General features: G+C 36.7%; 1 protein-coding gene across 3 annotated transcripts in view; it reads left to right on the forward strand.

The window, feature by feature from the left end:
* Cntnap5b (contactin associated protein family member 5B) overlaps positions 1-16596 on the forward strand; it is a 903684-nt gene extending 887088 nt beyond the window's left edge. For 2 of the 3 annotated variants that reach the window (XM_087580549.1, XM_087580550.1), the window contains exons 23-24: positions 7273-7344; positions 9777-12441. In XM_087580549.1, coding sequence (XP_087436675.1) covers positions 7273-7344; positions 9777-9973 — 269 coding nt within the window. In that variant the 3' untranslated portion in view covers positions 9974-12441. 3 annotated transcript variants of the gene reach the window in all.
* Positions 16597-18237: the final 1641 nt, after the last annotated feature.

The following is an 18237-nucleotide window of genomic DNA, read 5'->3' on the forward strand; positions in this document are numbered from 1 at the left end:
GATGAATTTGCAAATTGTTCTTTCTAACTCCATGAAGAATTGGATTGGAATTTTGATGGGGATTACAATGAATCCGTAAATGCTTTTAGTAAAATTGCCATTTTTACTATATGTATCCTGCCAATTCATGAGCATGGGAGATTTTTCCATCTTCTGAGATCTTCAATTTCTTTCTTCAGAGGCTTGAAGTTCTTATTGTACAGATCTTTTACTTGCTTGATTAAAATCACACCTGGGTATTTCCTATTATTTGGGACTATTATGAAGGGCATTGTTTCCCTAATTTCTTTCTCAGCTTCTTTCTCTTTTGTGTAGAGGAAGGCTACTGATTTATTTGAGTTAATTTTTTCCCCAGCAACTTTGCTGAAGTTGTTGTTCAGCATTAGTAGTTCTCTGGTGCAACTTTTGGGATCACTTAAATATACTATCATATCATCTGTAAATAGTGATATTTTGACTTCTTCTTTTCCAATCTGTATCCCCTTGATCTCCTTTTGTTGTCGGATTGCTCTGGCTAGAACTTCAAGAACTATATTTAATAAGTAGGGAGAGAGTGGGCAGCCTTGCCTAGTCCCAGATTTTAGTGGTATTGCTTCAAGTTTCTCTCCATTTAGTTTAATGTTAGCTACTGGTGTGCTGTATATGGCTTCTACTATGTTCAGGTATGGGCCTTGAATTCCTATTGTTTCCAAGACTTTTTTCATGAAGGGGTGTTGAATTTTGTCAACTGCTTTCTCAGCATTTAATGAAATGATCATGTGGTTTTGATCTTTCAGTTTATTTATATAATGGATCACATTGATGGTTTTCCATATATTAAACCATCCCTGCATGCCTGGGATGAAGCCTACTTGGTCATGATGTATGATCGTTTTGATGTGGCCTTGGATTCAGTTTGCAAGAATTTTATTGAGTATTTTTGCATCAATATTCATAAGAGAAATTGATCTGAAGCTCTCTTTGTTGGGTCTTTGTGGTTATGTATAAGAGTAATTGTGGCTTCATAGAAGGAATTCAGTAGCGCTCCATCTGTTTCAATTTTGTGGAATAGTTTGGATAGTATTGGCATGAGGTCTTCTATGAAAGTCTGATAGAATTCTGCACTGAACCCATCTGGACCTGGGTTCTTTTTGATTGGGAGAGCTTTAGTGACTACTCCTATTTCCTTAGGAGTTATGGGGTTGTTTAAATGGTTTATCTGTTCCTGATTTAACTTTGATACCTGGTATTTGTCTAGAAAATTGTCCATTTCCTTCAGAGTGTCCAGTTTTGTTAAATATAGACTTTTGTAGTCGGTGCTGATGATATTTTGAATTTTCTCTGATTCTGATGTTATGTCTTCCTTTTCATTTCTGATTTTGTTAATTTGGATACCCTCTTTGTGACGTCTGGGTAGTCTGACTAAGGGTTTATCTATCTTGTTGATTTTCTCAAAGAACCAGCTAATGTTTCTGTTGATTCTTTGTATAATCCTTTTTCTTTCTACTTGGTTGATTTCAGCCCTGAGTTTGACTGATGTAGGTTTCATTACTATTATTATTATTATTATTATTATTATTATTATTATTATGTTTAGAAGTGCTTTGCTAATATTTTTGGGGTCATTTAAGTGTATTCTTATATCATCTGAAAATAGTGGTATTCTGACTTCTTCCTTTCCAATTTGCATCCCGTTGACCTAATTTTGTTGTCTGATTGCTCTGGTTATGACTTCGAGTACTATATGAATAAGTAGGGAAAGAGTGGGTAGCCATGTGCAGTCCAAGTTTAGTGGGATTGTTTAAGTTTCTTTAAATTTAGTTTAATGCTGGCTACTGCTTTACTGTATATTGCTTTTACTATATTAAGTATGGGCCTTAAATTTTTGACCTTTTCAATACATTCATCATGAAGGGGTGTTGAAGGTTTTCAAAAAGTTTCTCAGCATTTAATAAGATTATTTTAATTAATTAGTTTGATGGGGATAAGGAGAGGGCTAAATAGCTAAAATGTTTGTTGTATAATCATGAGAACCAGAGTTAAAATTTCCAGCACCCACATTAAAAGCAAGCTATGGCATTGAACACTTGTAGCCCAGTGCTGAGCAAAGACAAGATATACTTGGGTCAGCCAACCAAGCTTTCTAAATTAAGAACTCCAGATTTAGTCAGAGATTAACTCTCAAAAAGTACCATGAAAAATTATTTAAGAAAATCTCACAAATAAATATCAGGCCTTAACGCTGACCTTCATGAGATAACATACCTGCCTAAACACTTGAATATTCATACATAAACATAGGTAAAACTTCATAAGTAAACAAATAAGTAAAAGATGCATATTTTACACATAAGGCATTATTTTATCTATTTACTCTATGAGATTATATAGCTGATGAAAATATTTAATTATTAAAACATATTTATTCATTTTATGACTTTGTTTTTTTCATGATTAAGTTCATTTTCTTTAATTAACGAAGCCCAAGTTATAGTCAAGTATGATTATGTTGTGCTATCAGGTTTTGTTTTTGTCTTTCTTCTTTAGATCTTGATTATTAATGAAGTTAACCAATTATTTTTTTATGAGATACTTAATATACTTGATATGAAATGTGTTTCATTCACATACTTTTAAAATGAAGGGATCACATCATTGTGCCTGAGTAACATTCCAGTGTGTGTTGGTATGTGCATGCAAATGTATATGTATGTGTGTTTTTATGTGTATGGTTGTTTGTGTGGATATACATATGTATATATATATACATACACATATATATGTAAATGTATGTGAGTATATGAGTATATGTGTATATGTGTAGAAACTCATTCTTTTTTTTTTTTTTTTTTTTTTTTTTTTTTTTTTTTGCTGACCCATTGATACTTAAGTGGATTCTTGGCTATTGTGATTAATACTAAAATGGTCATGGCATTAAAGTCATCACAGTCCCTGATTTCAAATTATATTTGACAAGCAAAGTAATAAGAATTATATAACTCTGTTACAGAAATAGATATAGAGATAAAGGCAATGGATTAGAGATCACATTGTACTCCATTTTTGACAGAGAAATTGTAGCTAGGTTATTAGAGGGTTAGATAGATAGTAGGCACATAAATCATAGATGGTAGGTAGAGGATTGATGGATAGACAAATGTGGGAGGATAAATTAAAGCTATGATCTGATTTTAAATTGTTGCTAAATAGAGGTAAGTAGTGAAGAAGAAATGCCCCTGTAATATATCTCACTTTGACAAAAGTTATTTTATAGATCATGATTATCATGATTACCAAACATACTATAAAACCTGTCACTGTTTGAGATCTGATATGTTTTTTTGTGGCATTTGTGAACACTAGAGAATAAGAATTAATAAAGTAAATTGATACTTATTAACCTATTAATATCAAAACATGCAAGAAATGAATAAATCTAGGTTAAAGTCAGGAGTATTTTTATATACAATGTTAAAATCAGCACATGGGCTAATAAAGTTGGAACCAACATAAGCTATGTTAAGATAAAGATATTATATTACCATTGACAGGTAAGATTTGAGTATTCATGAAGAAGGAGAAGGAATTCTAATGAGGTTTGGTGTAGCATTTGCCAGAGGACATAGGAGGTGATATGTAAATATCTCCCATTCCCTCCTGCCATCTCTCCCTCCTTCCTTGACTCTCTCCTTGCTTACCTTCATGCTTCTCTCTCTGCCTTTACCTTCATGACTCCCTTTCCATCCTCAATATCAGTATCCCTGAGATCTTGCTACTTCTATCCTCTTCCTAGTTTTTATCTCCCATTTTCCCCAATGTCTCATTCTCACTATGACTGTCTCCTTTTTGTTTTTGCCTCTAAGTTTTCCTATCTTCTTCTTTTCACACTTTTTTTATCTTCTTTTCCATACCATTTCCCATTCTTTTTTCTGTCTCTATCTATCTGCTTCCCTGTCCTTCAATCCTTTCAACCATGTCTTACCCCTTTCCCTTTCCTCTCTTCTTCCTCTTCTTTCTCTTCCTCTTCCTATTCTTCTTCTTCTTTTTCTTCTTCTTGTTGTTGTTCTTTTTTTTTATCTTTATTAACTTGGGTATTTCTTATTTACATTTCGATAGTTATTCCCTTTCCCGTTTTCTGGGCCAACATCCACTTAACCCCTCCCCTTCTCTATGGGTGTTCCCATCCCCATCCTCCCCCCCCATTACTGCCCTACCCTCAACAATCACGTTCACTGGGGGTTCAGTCTTGGCAGGACCAACGGCTTCCCCTTCCACTGGTGCCCTTACTAGGCTATTCATTGCTACCTATGAGGTTGGAGCCCAGGGTCAGTCCATGTATAGTCTTTCGGTAGTACCTTACTCCTTGGAAGCTCTGGTTGATTAGCAGTGTTGTTCATATGGGGTCTCAAGCCCCTTCAAGCTCTTTCAATCTTTCTCTGATTCCTTCAATGGGGGACACATTCTCAGCCCAGTGGTTTAATGATGGCATTCACCTATGTATTTGTTGTATTCTGGCTGTGTCTCTCAGGACATATCTACATCCAGTTCCTGTCGGCCTGTACTTCTTTACTTCATCCATCTTATCTAGTTTAGTGGCTGTATATGTATGGGCCACATATGGGGCAGGCTCTGAATGGGTCTTCCTTCTGCCTCTGTTTGAAATTTTGTCTCCTTATGCCATCCCAAGTGTATTCTTGTTCCCCTTTTAAAGCAGGAGTAAAGCATTTGCATTTAGGTCATCCTTCCTGAATTTCATGTGTTCTGTGCATCTAGGGTAATATGATCATTTGGGTTAATATCCACTTATCAATGACTGCATAACATGTGTGTTTTTCTGTGATTGGGTTACCTCACTAAAGATGATATTTTCCAGTTCTATCCACTTGACTATGAATTTCATAAAGTCATTTTTTTGATAGCTGAATAGTGTTCCATTGTGTAGATGTACCACATTTTCTGTATCCATTCCTCTGATAAAGGGCATTTGGATTCTTTCCAGCTTCTGGCTACTATGAACATAGTCTAGCATGTATCTTTGTTATATGTTGGGACATCTTTTGGGTATATGCCCAAGAGAGGTATAGCTGGGTCCTCAGGTAGATCAATGTCCAATTTTCTGAGGAACCTCCAGACTCATTTCCAGAGTGGTTGTACCAGTCTGCAATCCCACCAACAATGGAGGAGTATTCCGCTTTCTCCACATCCTCGCAGGCATCTGGTGTCACCTGAGTTTTAGATCTTTGCCATTTTCACTCGTATGAGGTGAAATCTCAGGGTTGTTTTGATTTGCATTTCCCTTATGACTAAAGATGTTGAACATTTCTTTAGGTGTTTCTCAGCCATTTGGCATTCCTCAGCTGTGAATTCTTTGTTCCACTCTGAACCCATTTTTAATAGGGTTATTTGTCTCCCTACAGTCTAACTTCTTGAGTATTTTGTATATTTTAGATATAAGCCCTCTATCTGTTGTAGGATTGGTAAAGATCTTTTCCCAATCTGTTGGTTGCCATTTTGTCCTAACAGAGTGTTCTTTGCAGTTTTTTGAGATCCCATTTCCCGATTCTTGATCTTAGAGCATAAGTCATTGGTGTTTTGTTCAGGAAATTTTCTCCAGTGCCCATGAGATTCTTCCCTACTTTTTCTTCAGTTAGTTTGAGTGTATCTGGCTTGATGTGGAGGTCCTTGCTCCACTTGAACTTAAGCTTTGCTCAGGGTGATAAGCATGGCTCGATCTGCATTTGTCTACATGCTAACCTCCAGTTGAACCAGCACCATTTGATGAACATGCTATCTTTTTTCAATTGGATGGTTTTGGCTCCTTTGTCAAAAATCAAGTAACCATAGGTTTGTGGGTTCATTTCTGTGTCTTCAATTCTATACCACTGGTCTTTCTGTCTGTCTCTGTACCAATACCATGCAGTTTTTATCACTATTGTTCTGTAATACTGCTTGAGTTCATGGATTGTGATCTCCCTGGATGTCCTTTTATTGTTGAGGATAGTTTTAACTATCCTGTTTTTTTTTTTTGTTATTCCAGATGAATTTGCAATTTGTTCTGTCTAACCCTCTGAAGAATTGGATTGGTATTTTAATGGGGATTGCAAGAATCTGTTGATTGCTTTTGGTAAAATGGCCATTTTTACTAAATTAATCCACCAATCCATGAACATAGGAGATCTTCTTCTCCTTCGCCTTCTCCTTCCCCTTCCCCTCCCCCTTCCCCTCCTTCTCCTTCTCCTTCTCCTTCTCCTTCTCCTCCTCCTCCTCCTTCTTCTCTCTTCCTCCTCCTCCTCCTCCTCCTCCTCTTCTTCTTCTTCTTCCTCTTCTTCTTCTTCTTCTTCTTCTTCTTCTTCTTCTTCTTCTTCTTCTTCTTCTTCTTCTTCTTCTACTTTTTCTTCTCTTTCTGTTGGTCTGTCTCTCTGTATCTCTCTGTCTCTCTTTCTCTCTCTGTGTCTATAGTATATGTTTGTTGTTTATTTTTTTGTGTGTATTACTCTTCATTTCTTGGTCCTTCTCTCTTCCATCCTCCATTACATAGTGTGTTCAAGTTCAGTCTGGAATAGAAGAGACCCTTTCTCAAAAGAAAAATAAATTGAACTAGAGCAATGGCTCAAAGGGTAAGGGTACACACTGGAATCAACTATTCTCTTGGTGTGGGCTACTCCATGGTGTTTATTCTTCTAGTTCCTTCCGTTTATTCTTCTAGTTCCTTCTGTTGTCCTTGTCAGGAGTCTGAGGCACATAGAAAAGTATGGTTGAAAGAAAAGGCAGCTGTTAGTGGTAGAATTATTCAGCGAAGAAGGCTGAGAAGGTGACTGAAAGTGCATGGGCCAGGCAGCACCATTACTTAGTTCAAGGCTATCTATCTCACAACTTACTTTTATCTTATGCACTCATGAATTTTGAGTTGTAAGCAGTTAAATATTTGCAAAATGTTTTAATGTTCATGGGATGAAACATGTTGAGGTGAGAGGACAAGGTTTGGTAGTGAGATCTCTCTTTCATCTTGTTTTGGAAATATCATCTCCTTTCTTTCTATAAGTGATCCAGATATGGAATAAGCTACTCCCTCACTGATATTACAGATTGGAATCCAAGAGGTCAACTTTTAATGCAGTTCTGGGATTTAACTCAGGTCATCAATTTATGTACCATTTATTTAAGTCCTTTCAAATGCCAGTTCATATCTCAGTGAAGGAATCATGATATGCTTCAGTTATGTACGTTGTATATTCTCTACCTGTGCTTGACTGAAGGGTAAAGTTTACCTTTTGTGTTATTTTCTCTTTCAAGATCCCTTTGGAAAGACAGATGACCATGATCCACTCACAAATGCAGTCTTAAGTGACTCAGCAGTTATTGGAGGTAATTTGTCTTCACTACTGAAAGTTCAAAAGATATTTATGTCCCTGTTCTCTGTAGAAGGTTGCTTGAATCCTTCCTTGCCCATGGTCATCTAGCACCCAGAATCAGGCACTCTATGTCCAGCCCTTAGCCACTTCAGGCATGGTGTAAGATTAATGGCAGACCCTCATCAAGTGCCAGGAACTCTCTGACTTGATTCCATCTTAAATTCAGTAGCCAGCTGAGTTCTGAACTAACAGCTGGCACATTTACTCACAGAGACACAGCCGGAATCTTGTTCATTGTATCTAGTTGTCACTTCTCCAGCACAAACAAAACAGATGAAAACATTTATATGTGGAAAGAAGTCACATTGGGGCTGTGAGATGGATAGAATTGGAGTCATTTTCCATTTACTTTACTAAGTGATATGGATTAGATTTAATGAGAAGAGTGAAGTCTATATGACTAAAACTCCAAATCTAGTAGTCCATCTGGTTGTGGACATAGAGCTTGCCTGCTCTGCTTTTAGCTCACTCACTTCCCTTCGTTTACTATTTTTGAGCTGTCTTTGGCCAACCCTTTCCCACTCTTCATTCTGTCTCAATAATTGCCTTCAGTAGTTTGATGGTCCCATGTGGGTCTTGCAATATGAACTGTCTCTGAAGTCTTGTTTAGTGGAAGATGCCAGAGATTTGAAAATCTACTTCCATTGATAAATTATAACCCAAGCAGGTGCCTCACCTCACATCAGGTAGAGTTTTTTAAATATCAGCAGACGTCATAAATATTACCCCCACTTAACTAACTTCAGCTCTGTATGAGATCTGTACTAAGTACTGTGGAAAAGGATGAGAAATGCAGTTGCTGCCTTAATAGAATGAGCAGATAAAGATGGAGGGAAGAACACAGGGAATGGGAGTAGCATAGATACCAGTTCTCAAAATAAGTGGGATTACACAACAGAATCTTCCCAGAGAAGGAAAAACATTATGTTTCTGTAGGATAGTTCTTAAGACATCCATGTGATCTCAATGCTTCTTCAGGAAAGATTGAAATTGATATTCTTTGGAATCAGGAAATGTCATAGACAATTTTATTATTATTTTTATTCCTGTAAGGTTTTATTTGATAAGGTGAAACTGGGCTTTGGCCTTCTACATACAATGGCAAACTCTTATGAGTCTCTTTGAGAATGAGAAGATTATCAAAGATCTACAGATGATCCTGGGAGGCATACCCAGATACTAGCCTGATGTATCCCCTTCAAGTCAGCAGCAGAAAAGAGGCAGCCTCTGGCATACTTTAAATCAACAATTCATGTTTCAGAGTCATTTTTGCCACCCAGATTAGACTAGCAACTGAGATATTTTATTTTGTTATAATTTAAAATACTTGGCAATGTTACCAAAATAAGTTGAGAATATATGTCAAACATAAGTGGTCCTTAGTTATTGTCACAGCTGTTAAAAACTGGTAGAAGATAGGTCCATATATTTGACTATCTATTCACAGAGTGAGTCACAGTTAGACCAAAGAATTCTCTTGCAAAACTGAACAATAACCAGGAATAAGCTTCTAAATGAATTACTTTTCTTACTAGTTAGACAACTTAGAAAATAGGAAACATGTACACTTTAAATACATATTCATATGCATATATTTACATATGCAGATTGACATTTTTGATAATGAAACATTTTGTTGCTATTAGTAATTAATTTTGTATACATGTTCTTTGTTGCAGATTGGTTTAATGTTTATGTTTATTTATTTTGAAATAAGACTCCTATGTAGCCCTGCAAGGTAAAGTGACAGAAAGAGCAAGAGAGACCTTGCCAAAATCAAGTGGAAGGCAAGAACAGACTCCTGAAAGTTGTCTTTTGTCATTAATAAAAATGCTGTGGAATCCATACACACACACACACACACACACACACACACACACACACACACACACACACACACACACACACACAAACAACACAACAACACGGGGATGGAGGGAAAGAAAGAGAGAGAGAGGGAGAGAGAGAGAGAAATAGTGATGGAGAGACAGATGGAGAGGGAGACAGAGAGACAGACATAGTGAAATAAATGTAGCCTTTACAACAAGTAATTCTGAGCAAGTCTTGATGTATTTTAAATTTGTGAAGTCTGGGTTTGATTCTTACCAATTAAAAAAAACCACATAAATCCCTTCTTCCAACTCCATATTTATTCTTTGGTCATCAGCATAACCTTTTATAAAAAAAAAGTTTCTCCTTTAGTACTGTGCTTGTAGGATATTTTATAGAAATTGAAGATCAAGAGTTTCTGTCTAAGTCTTTATTTTTGATATAGAGACAGAGTGGATTTATATGTTGGCTTTGTTTAATTTTTCTCTTCCTTCCTTGTGTAGACTGAATTTTCTCAGTGCCAGATTTATTTTCCTTTTCTCTTCGTCTCTACAGGTGTCATAGCAGTGGTAACATTTATCACTTTTTGTGTCATTGGAATCATGACCCGCTTCCTCTATCAGCACAAGCAGTCACACTGTACCAGTCAGAAGAAGGAGAAGGAATACTCAGAAAACTTGGACAGTTCCTTTAGACATGACATTGATTTGCAAAGCACAACCAGCAAGTGCAAACGGGAATACTTCATCTGAGATGCTACAGGGTCACCTGGTCCTTTTTATTGTGGTGTTTCCTTTTTTAAGAGACTAATTCTCTTCTCTTCACTGCTTTTTTTTCTTTAAGCATTTTCCTTCTCACATTTTTCCTTGATTTTAGAAAACACATACATCCACCAAAAGCACTCATCTCCTTACCCAGCTCAGGAGATCCGGTAGCTGTGGCTGCTGTAGTCCACTTACATATGTTGTTGTGAAAATGACCACTGGAGACACAGGCTTCACTATTGTAAAAAAGGAAGAGACACATATGCATATATGCACATTCTACATTTGTTATCAAATTTCTAAACTTTACTCTTGAGTTTCTCAGGCAGGTAGTCTTGCCATATTCTATTATACTTTGAGCTCTGCAGTGTTCACCTTTAACATTTATTCTTGTACAATAACATATTGTTAGGCAGTATGACTTTAGAAAAGGAAAGGATGTGTGTGTGTGTGTGTGTGTGTGTGTGTGTGTGTGTGTGTGTGTGTGAGAGAGAGAGAGAGAGAGAGAGAGAGAGAGAGAGAGAGAGAGAGAGAGGCAGAAAAAGACAGTGTCTGATCATCCTTTAAGTGATGAGTATATCAGGAAACCCAGTCGAGCAGGAGGATATGAAAGAAACTACATTCACCAAGGAAAGTCAACATTTGTTCATTTAGGTACCCTGTGAAAGAGGAAGGAGGTTGGAAGACATGTCACAAAGAAGTGCTTCTAAATTTGCTGGATTTGTGTGTGTGTGTGTGTGTGTGTGTGTGTGTGTGTGTGTGTGTGTGTGTGAATCTAAATCGAGTATCCAGGACATTTTTCCCGAAGGCATGGCTCAGGGAAAAGAGTCTAATTAATGTCTGAATTCTGACGAGGCAACAATCCTTTCTCCTGCCTGTAGCCACTAATATCTGAAAGAATCTGATTTCATGAGGGGGTGGCAAAACTTGGCTTCCTTGAGAGATAGTGGCTATGGGTCTGCACAGAACATGGCATGGAAGCTCTTCATAGCATCTGCCAAAACAGAGGGACAATACTCAGTGTGCCTCAACTATAAGAACTCCAGACTGGGGGACACAAGCAGAGGGAGATTTTTCTAGCCTGCTTGTTTTGGTGGCTTTTGAAAAGGAAAAAGACATATTTACTATAGTTTAATGTCCACACCATAAGTAGTTCCGTGACTTCATTGGTCATCCTGTCCACAGAGTTTTAGTGACTTCTGATATTGAGTTAATGAATAATGAGCAGGCACTTTGCTCTTCTCTTGGTATGCAGTTTTGAGGCATGAATATGGATATAGTACCCTGAAACAGCTATGAGGATGTAACTGCTCCTCTAACTTTGCAGCTGCATTTTCTACATTACTAGAACATATAACGTATGTTATTTCTAAGATTGCAGCACTGTAATAAAAGTTATACATATATATGGATTGGGGCAGCACAAACAGATTTTATATAAAAGTCTAAACTGGTTCCATGAAAGGGCTGAGGCAATCTTAACTCAGCATCCTCAGTAGAAAAACTGAAAAAAAATGAAAAGAGTTTCATTAAAAATGAGAAATACCTAAGTGATTTACCCTTGTTCATTTAATTCAGAAAGATCTCGTAAAGAAATAATGTGTAGGTTAGCAGAATTCACATTCTAGAATACATGTAATGAGTTCATTCTGGCAACTGAGCTATTTCCCTAGAGGCAAGTGACAGAATTTTCTGTGAGGTACCTGTAGGTGAGAGTATTTTAAGGGAGTCTTTAGATTATGAAGTACATTATGTCTGTACCTGCACTCAATACACATGTCTGCCCCATGAATTTTTTTTGTGCCTAAATAAGGTTATAAAATATCTCATGTTTTGGGTTCTTTTGGTGGCAAAACATGCAATTCATCTAAACAGGCATGTTGAATTTATGAGTGAGTAATCTTGACCATTTTATGGTAATGATATTCTTAATTCTGCCCTGGGACCACCTTAGAAAAAGACAAGGTGGGGTCACATCTAAAGACTGCAGACCTTACTTAATGCTAGAAGAAAAATCTTTGAAGAAGAAAGTACTGGCTAATTCATATTGCAGGGCTGACATGATTTGAAGAACACTTACTTGCCAGTCAGTAGGCCATCTTCTTAGTAAGTATCCTACCTCTGACATTTCAGCATTTTCCGGGGCAAAGAGGTTCAAATGAAGCCCTCACTGACATCAAACAGTTTCAAATATATAGTTTTTCTTCCCTTGAAAAGCAAAAGAATTAAGAATTGAGTGTGACACAGTCCACAACTATGAGATATTGTCCTAAATATATGTTATTTCTTTAAATTTTTACATGGATTCTGGCATACCCTCTTTTTTGTTTAGAATATCACTCTCTTTTTGCTACTGAATTTATTTTATAGCAATTCTAACAAACATACCCTTTATAATTTTTTCTATCTTTAATAAGAGACATGATCATTTAATAAAATGAGAGATATTGAGAATCTATTTCCTTCTCCACCTCCAGGTGTCGTTTCTACTTTTGAATTTTATGGCTTTATAAAGGGCAATATAAATCACATTTTTCCTTGACTGCATATTTTTCCATTATCAGAAATGTAAGTCATGTTGAAGCTTAGTTCTAAGCACTTCTAGTAGTGAAATAAGAAGTAAAATAAGAGTATTCACACTGGAATATTTTCTTACTAGAGTTCTTAGAAGCAAGCACCATATTTTGTCCACATGATGTTGACAGATAGAATTGAAGTTAAAGCTACCTAAAGAGTATGGTTTTCTCATCCACTAATTCTAGACCGTCATGTAGGGGAATGCATGAAGTTGGTCTCTGCCCTCTGCATAGCACACATTCTACTGGTTATGTCTCTGAAAGTCCAGGCTTTGCAGATCAGAATACTGGGCATGTAACAAAATGGTAGATACATGCCAAATTGCTGTACTATTGTAATTAGTCTCAGGGCTAATTCAAAATTTCCTCACAACCACATAACAAACACCAGATGAAAATGTAGTAATCCGCATCCTCCTACACTGAATGCCATCAAAGTTAGAAACCGGAGCCAGTGTTAGAGTCTATTTGGTTCATGCAATTTTTCAATTGTGTTGTAGCACACAACAGCAATTGAATTCTACACACAGCGCAAGGTAGCAGAAAGCAAAGACTGTGAATATTCAATGTGCAAAACATTTCCAGGGGCCTCTAGAAGCCAACACATTTTTTGATAATTCTTAGAATTTCATGTCTTATTTGTTAATTCTACCAGACATGGTTGCTTTGTTACTCTTCCTCAAGCCATGTGACTTCCCCTGCCTAAAAATGTCTTTAGAAGATGCTAAATGGACTCCTTAGAGAGAAAAAGAACAAATGGTACTGGTATCAACTCTTAAACTCAGTTTCTGTGAACAGGGTTCACTTGGTAGCTCTTTCTGGTTTGAGGCTCTATTATAAATCAGGGTGGCCTCAAATCTATGAGAGACCCACCTGACTCGGACAAGGTGTGGACCATTTTCTCTGCCTATATCAAATATATTTGAGAAGACGTTAAATTTCCTATGTTTTTGTTAAGGCATTTCAAATGTATGCCTCTGCATATGGCAGACCCATATGTAGCCTGGAGACAGAAAAGAACAGTCACTCCTTTCACTCCCTTCTACGTTCACTTCTTTGATGTACATCCATTTATACCATGGCTCCTTTAGATTTCTCTTTGGCTGTGTGGTACCCTGACATCGTTCAAAACTTCCCATTCTGCCCTAGAAAATTATTTGACTATATTTAGGGAAAACTCTTAAAATTATAAGTTATCTACTGAGGGAATGATTTATTTATGTGTCGTATATCTAAATGAAGTCACACTTTTGTGTTCTACACAGAAATTTCTAGCTCTCTGAAGGCCATGCATGTTGTTTTTTCATTTGGTATCATCTCATTTATAAGACTCACACTGGGAAATGGCATTCATAACATCCCCATGGGATCTATGGACATGAGCATTAATCCGAGGAACGATTCCTTTGTTAGATTTTTTTCTAACTGCTTCACTTCTTTTAAATTTTGTAGAGCTATACTACAATTACAATATAATAGCAGCTTAATAAGAGGCTTTGACACCAGTAAAGTCCAGCTATGAATCATCCCTAAGACTATTGCTTCGGTATGCTTGGTTCTCAACAGTCCTATAGGCCATGTTTCAAATAAAAGAATAAATCAACATGTAATGTTGTACCTGGTAGTGGAAAAGGATGTTAATGGAAGGGTGGTGCAGGCAGATGTGAACACTCACATTTGAAGGATGACGGAGTGCTGTTTCATGTCTCTCACACAGAAATGTTTTCTTTACAAGACTCATAGTTTATCTGAATCATTTCTGTATACTAGTTCTTGGGGCTTTCTCAACCTCTCTCAGGTTTTATGAACAGTCAATCTCAAGTCATTTGTTTTGAAAATGTTTGTTGTTCTTTCTCAACTCTTTATTCACAGATTTTAAATAGTTGATCCACCCGAAAGGGAAGAATGTACCACATGGACACATATGTGCAGAGACACACATACATGGAATAAAAAATAAAGGGCTGTTTCTTGAGCACCATATAGGAAATTATATCTGTACCTACTTGGTAGGGAGACAAGTATCACCACTTTGTTTTTGAAGTCCTTTAAATGCCTCAGTCAAGGTTCTAATGATTATTTTTGCCATTTTTGTATGATGACCCCCTTTTTATTTTGCACCGAGGTGCTCTGTGGAAGGATAAGAAGCACATTTTTTAGTAAAAGAGTGAACTTTGTATGCTACTCCTATATCATTTGTAATGTCTATAATCTACAAAGCTGTAACATAGACATGAACAAGCCTTAGGTACCAGTGGGCTTTTGTGTTAGAGTAGACTGGATGGGGTCCTTCAAGTAAGATCAGGTTATTCATGGAACACATGATGGCTGCTGGAGGTAAAGAGAGGTTGAACTTCCAACATGCAGTGAGGATGGTTCCTATTCACATTTTCCTGGATCTTAACTCAGGTGTCTCTTTCCTGTATTTGTCTTATAATTTGGGGAAGAGAAAATATTATGGGCCCTGTGTGAGAAATATTTTACTCATCTTCATATAGCATTTTCACCCTATCCTGCAGAATTTCAAGTTTTATATTTTACGAATATAGTCCAGGAATGCTTTGACAATATCACCACCGTGATTTCACCTTCTCAGTGTTTGCATCCTAATGGCAGCCTTAAGTAAAATAAATGATGATCAAGATCTTCATGTCCATTGCCTTTAACAAAATGCTCCATGGATGAAAAGTAAGGAAATGTTGGAATCTGTGTAGTGGACCTTCCTTGGTCATGCCTTCTTGGCATACATAGTGCTAGAAAAGTATGTCACTCTCCACCCACAACAGTGTGTATTTCAGACAGCCACCACTTGACACTCTGTGAGAAGTCTTTGTTCAGTGCTCCTCAGGGTACAAGAAAAGTTCTCATCAAATAGCAATTTAAAATTAGAAGATTAGTCCCAAATTATGTCTAAGCTGACATGTGACTGTAATTACAGTTTGTTCATAATTTCGTCAACATTATCCTGTGCCATGCTTCACATCCCAGCAGTAAATCTCAAAGGACATAAAAGGGGCATTAGGTATGCAGAAACAGGCTTCAGCTACCCTAAAGCCATCTTGAATGTCCTGTCTAGATACAGCCTTATTCATAGCAACTTTACAGGATGAAATGAGTGGGCCTCTAACCAGGTATACTTTCACATTATTGTCAGCCATATCCTAAAGGCATACATGAAGTACTAGCTTAATATTTTCTCTTTTAATGGCAGGACCAAGAAGTATAATCTTGTCATGCCTTAAATACTCTTGCAAAAAAGAATTAAATAAATGTATCTTACTTAAAGTAGTTTCGTTGTGTCATGAGAAATACTTCATATTTGGTGATGATCAATGCCAGTAATTTTTTCCTGAACTTGGCAGTATGTCGGCTTTCTAATAGCCCAGGCTTTCTTTAGCAGACAATTCCTATTGCCAGCTAGTCTATGGTTGGATAGTAGAATATAAGGAAATGAAGACATGTGACACATTCTAATTATACTAGTATAGTAGTCAACAGTTCACATTTGGTTCATAAAATTTCCAGATCCCTAATACAAAGAATTACTATGTTTATTTCAAAGGAGAAATGAGAGTCTTTCTGGCATGGCCAGGACTAATTTTTTTTTCAGAATGAAAGGGTGATTTCTTTAAAATAAGTAACAATATGTAGAAGGACTTTCCCAAATACGTAAAAGGCTTTCTTTTGATAACAACACAACAGAGGCAAAGCAGACCATTTACTTTCCAATTAGCTGGAGACTCCTTTTTTTTTTTTTTGATATTATGGTTTTTGTTCCTGTATAAGAATCTTCAATCACATGTGATGTTGCATCATTCCAAATCTGTTTGTAGGCCATGTAAGAGGTCTTAATACATTCTATGGAGAAAGTTAATGTTAGACTTAGATCTCTGTTTTCTACGTTTTTAGCAGTACAAAAGAAAAACTTACATGTAAATATTGTATATTTAATAAAGAGAAAATTTTGTATACTTTTGTGTGTGACACAAATATGTCTTGCTGTGCTGTTCTTTCATTAAAGAAGTATCAAATAATTATTCCCTCAGAGTCCACTTTGAATTCTTAGATCATTCACTGCTAGCAAACATGACAAATGAAAAAACATAAAATGTTTACTCTCTTGGTTTATTGGTTTTAGAGTGAGCTCAAAGTACTATCTAGGGTTCTGTTTTGTTTAGCTGAATTATACCGAATTTCATGTTAAGCACCAAAGTACACCTGAGCAAGCTTACTGATTTGTGAAAAAATTTCTTGACCCATCCTTACTTCAGTAACTCAAAGATACCTATAGCCCTGTTGACCCCTCTTTTGTAGCCACTCACAGTACTGTCTGTCTTATTTTGTCTTTTGGAAGAATACTATTTAACAATATCCCCTCTGTGTTTGAAAGAACAGACATTCATTGATCTGGAGTAGATTTGTCAACCGAGAGTGTTTATGAATTATCTGGTTATTTTGTCTTTCTTTTTTTTTTTTCTGGATCTGAGGCCTGAATTCAGCCCCTTGACTTGCTAGGCAAGCACTCTACCACTGAGTTAAATCCCCAATCCCTATGAGTTATCTGGTAAATATAGATTTATTATTAAAAGCTAAACTAAATGTGATTTAATGGGTTTGATCCCAAGCGTCAAATAAACTAGGTATGGTGGTACCCATATATAAATCCAATATTCCTCAGGAGTGGAAGGCAAGAGGATCAAAGTTAGAAGGTCATCATTAGCCACAAAGTGAGATTGAGACCAGCTGGAGTTACACCAGTTTACATACAAGCAAACACAGGAAAAAAAAAAACTCCTGACAGTTCAATTAACTAAGTTAGACAAGATTTTGTGGAATTCTTATTCTGTTCAGTCCAGAATGGTTTAGAGAACAGGAGGGAAGGTGAAAGAAAGTGAAGCAAAATCTCGTAAAGACAACAGGATTAGGGAAGATATTGGGTTTATCTGATTCCAGAAAGTATCAGTGAGGTTTGCTGATGGAATGCAGAAGAATTTGAGAGAAATTGGAATTTTATTTACAAAGCAAATGGATAAGAAAATAATTTTTGTGGATCTATAGTTGGGAGAAGAATGGAGGTTATTACTTGCAGGAAATGCGCTACATGAAATCCATTAAAAATACACTAAGGATCCTTATTAAAGGCATAATAAAGAAAGTGCAAAGAAAAAGACTGGAAGTCAGTTGAAAGCACTATGGAGCTTCATGAATCAAGGCTCAAAACAACAAATTGTAAATGTTGTGTGGGTACAGAGATAGGAAACCTCATTCTTTCTATGTAATCACAGTGTCCTGATACATAGTTTTGTGAATTAAAATCAATGAAACACTGAAATCCTAAGTTTTGCTAATAAAAATTGACAATCTTCACCGATTCTGGAGACCAAATTAAATGATTCCTGTAAACCACAAATCGAAATAGACACTCACTGTGGTCCTCCCCCAGGCTTCTTGACATTTACAATCCCTCCCTCTCCCTCTCTCTCCCCCTCCCCCTCCCCCTCTCCCTCTCCCCCTCTCTCTTTCTCTCTCTCTCTCTCTCTCTGTGTTTGTGTTTGTGTGTGTGAATGTGTGTGTATGTGTGTGTGTGTGTGTGTGTGTGTGTGTGTGTGGGTGTATGTGTGGGTGTGAATGTATGTGTATGTGTCCCGTGCAAAGGGATATGAAGGAAAATATATC

The sequence above is a fragment of the Rattus norvegicus genome, chromosome 13, assembly GCF_021556685.1.
Source record: "Rattus norvegicus strain SHRSP/BbbUtx chromosome 13, alternate assembly SHRSP_T2T, whole genome shotgun sequence".
Taxonomy (NCBI): domain Eukaryota; kingdom Metazoa; phylum Chordata; class Mammalia; order Rodentia; family Muridae; genus Rattus; species Rattus norvegicus.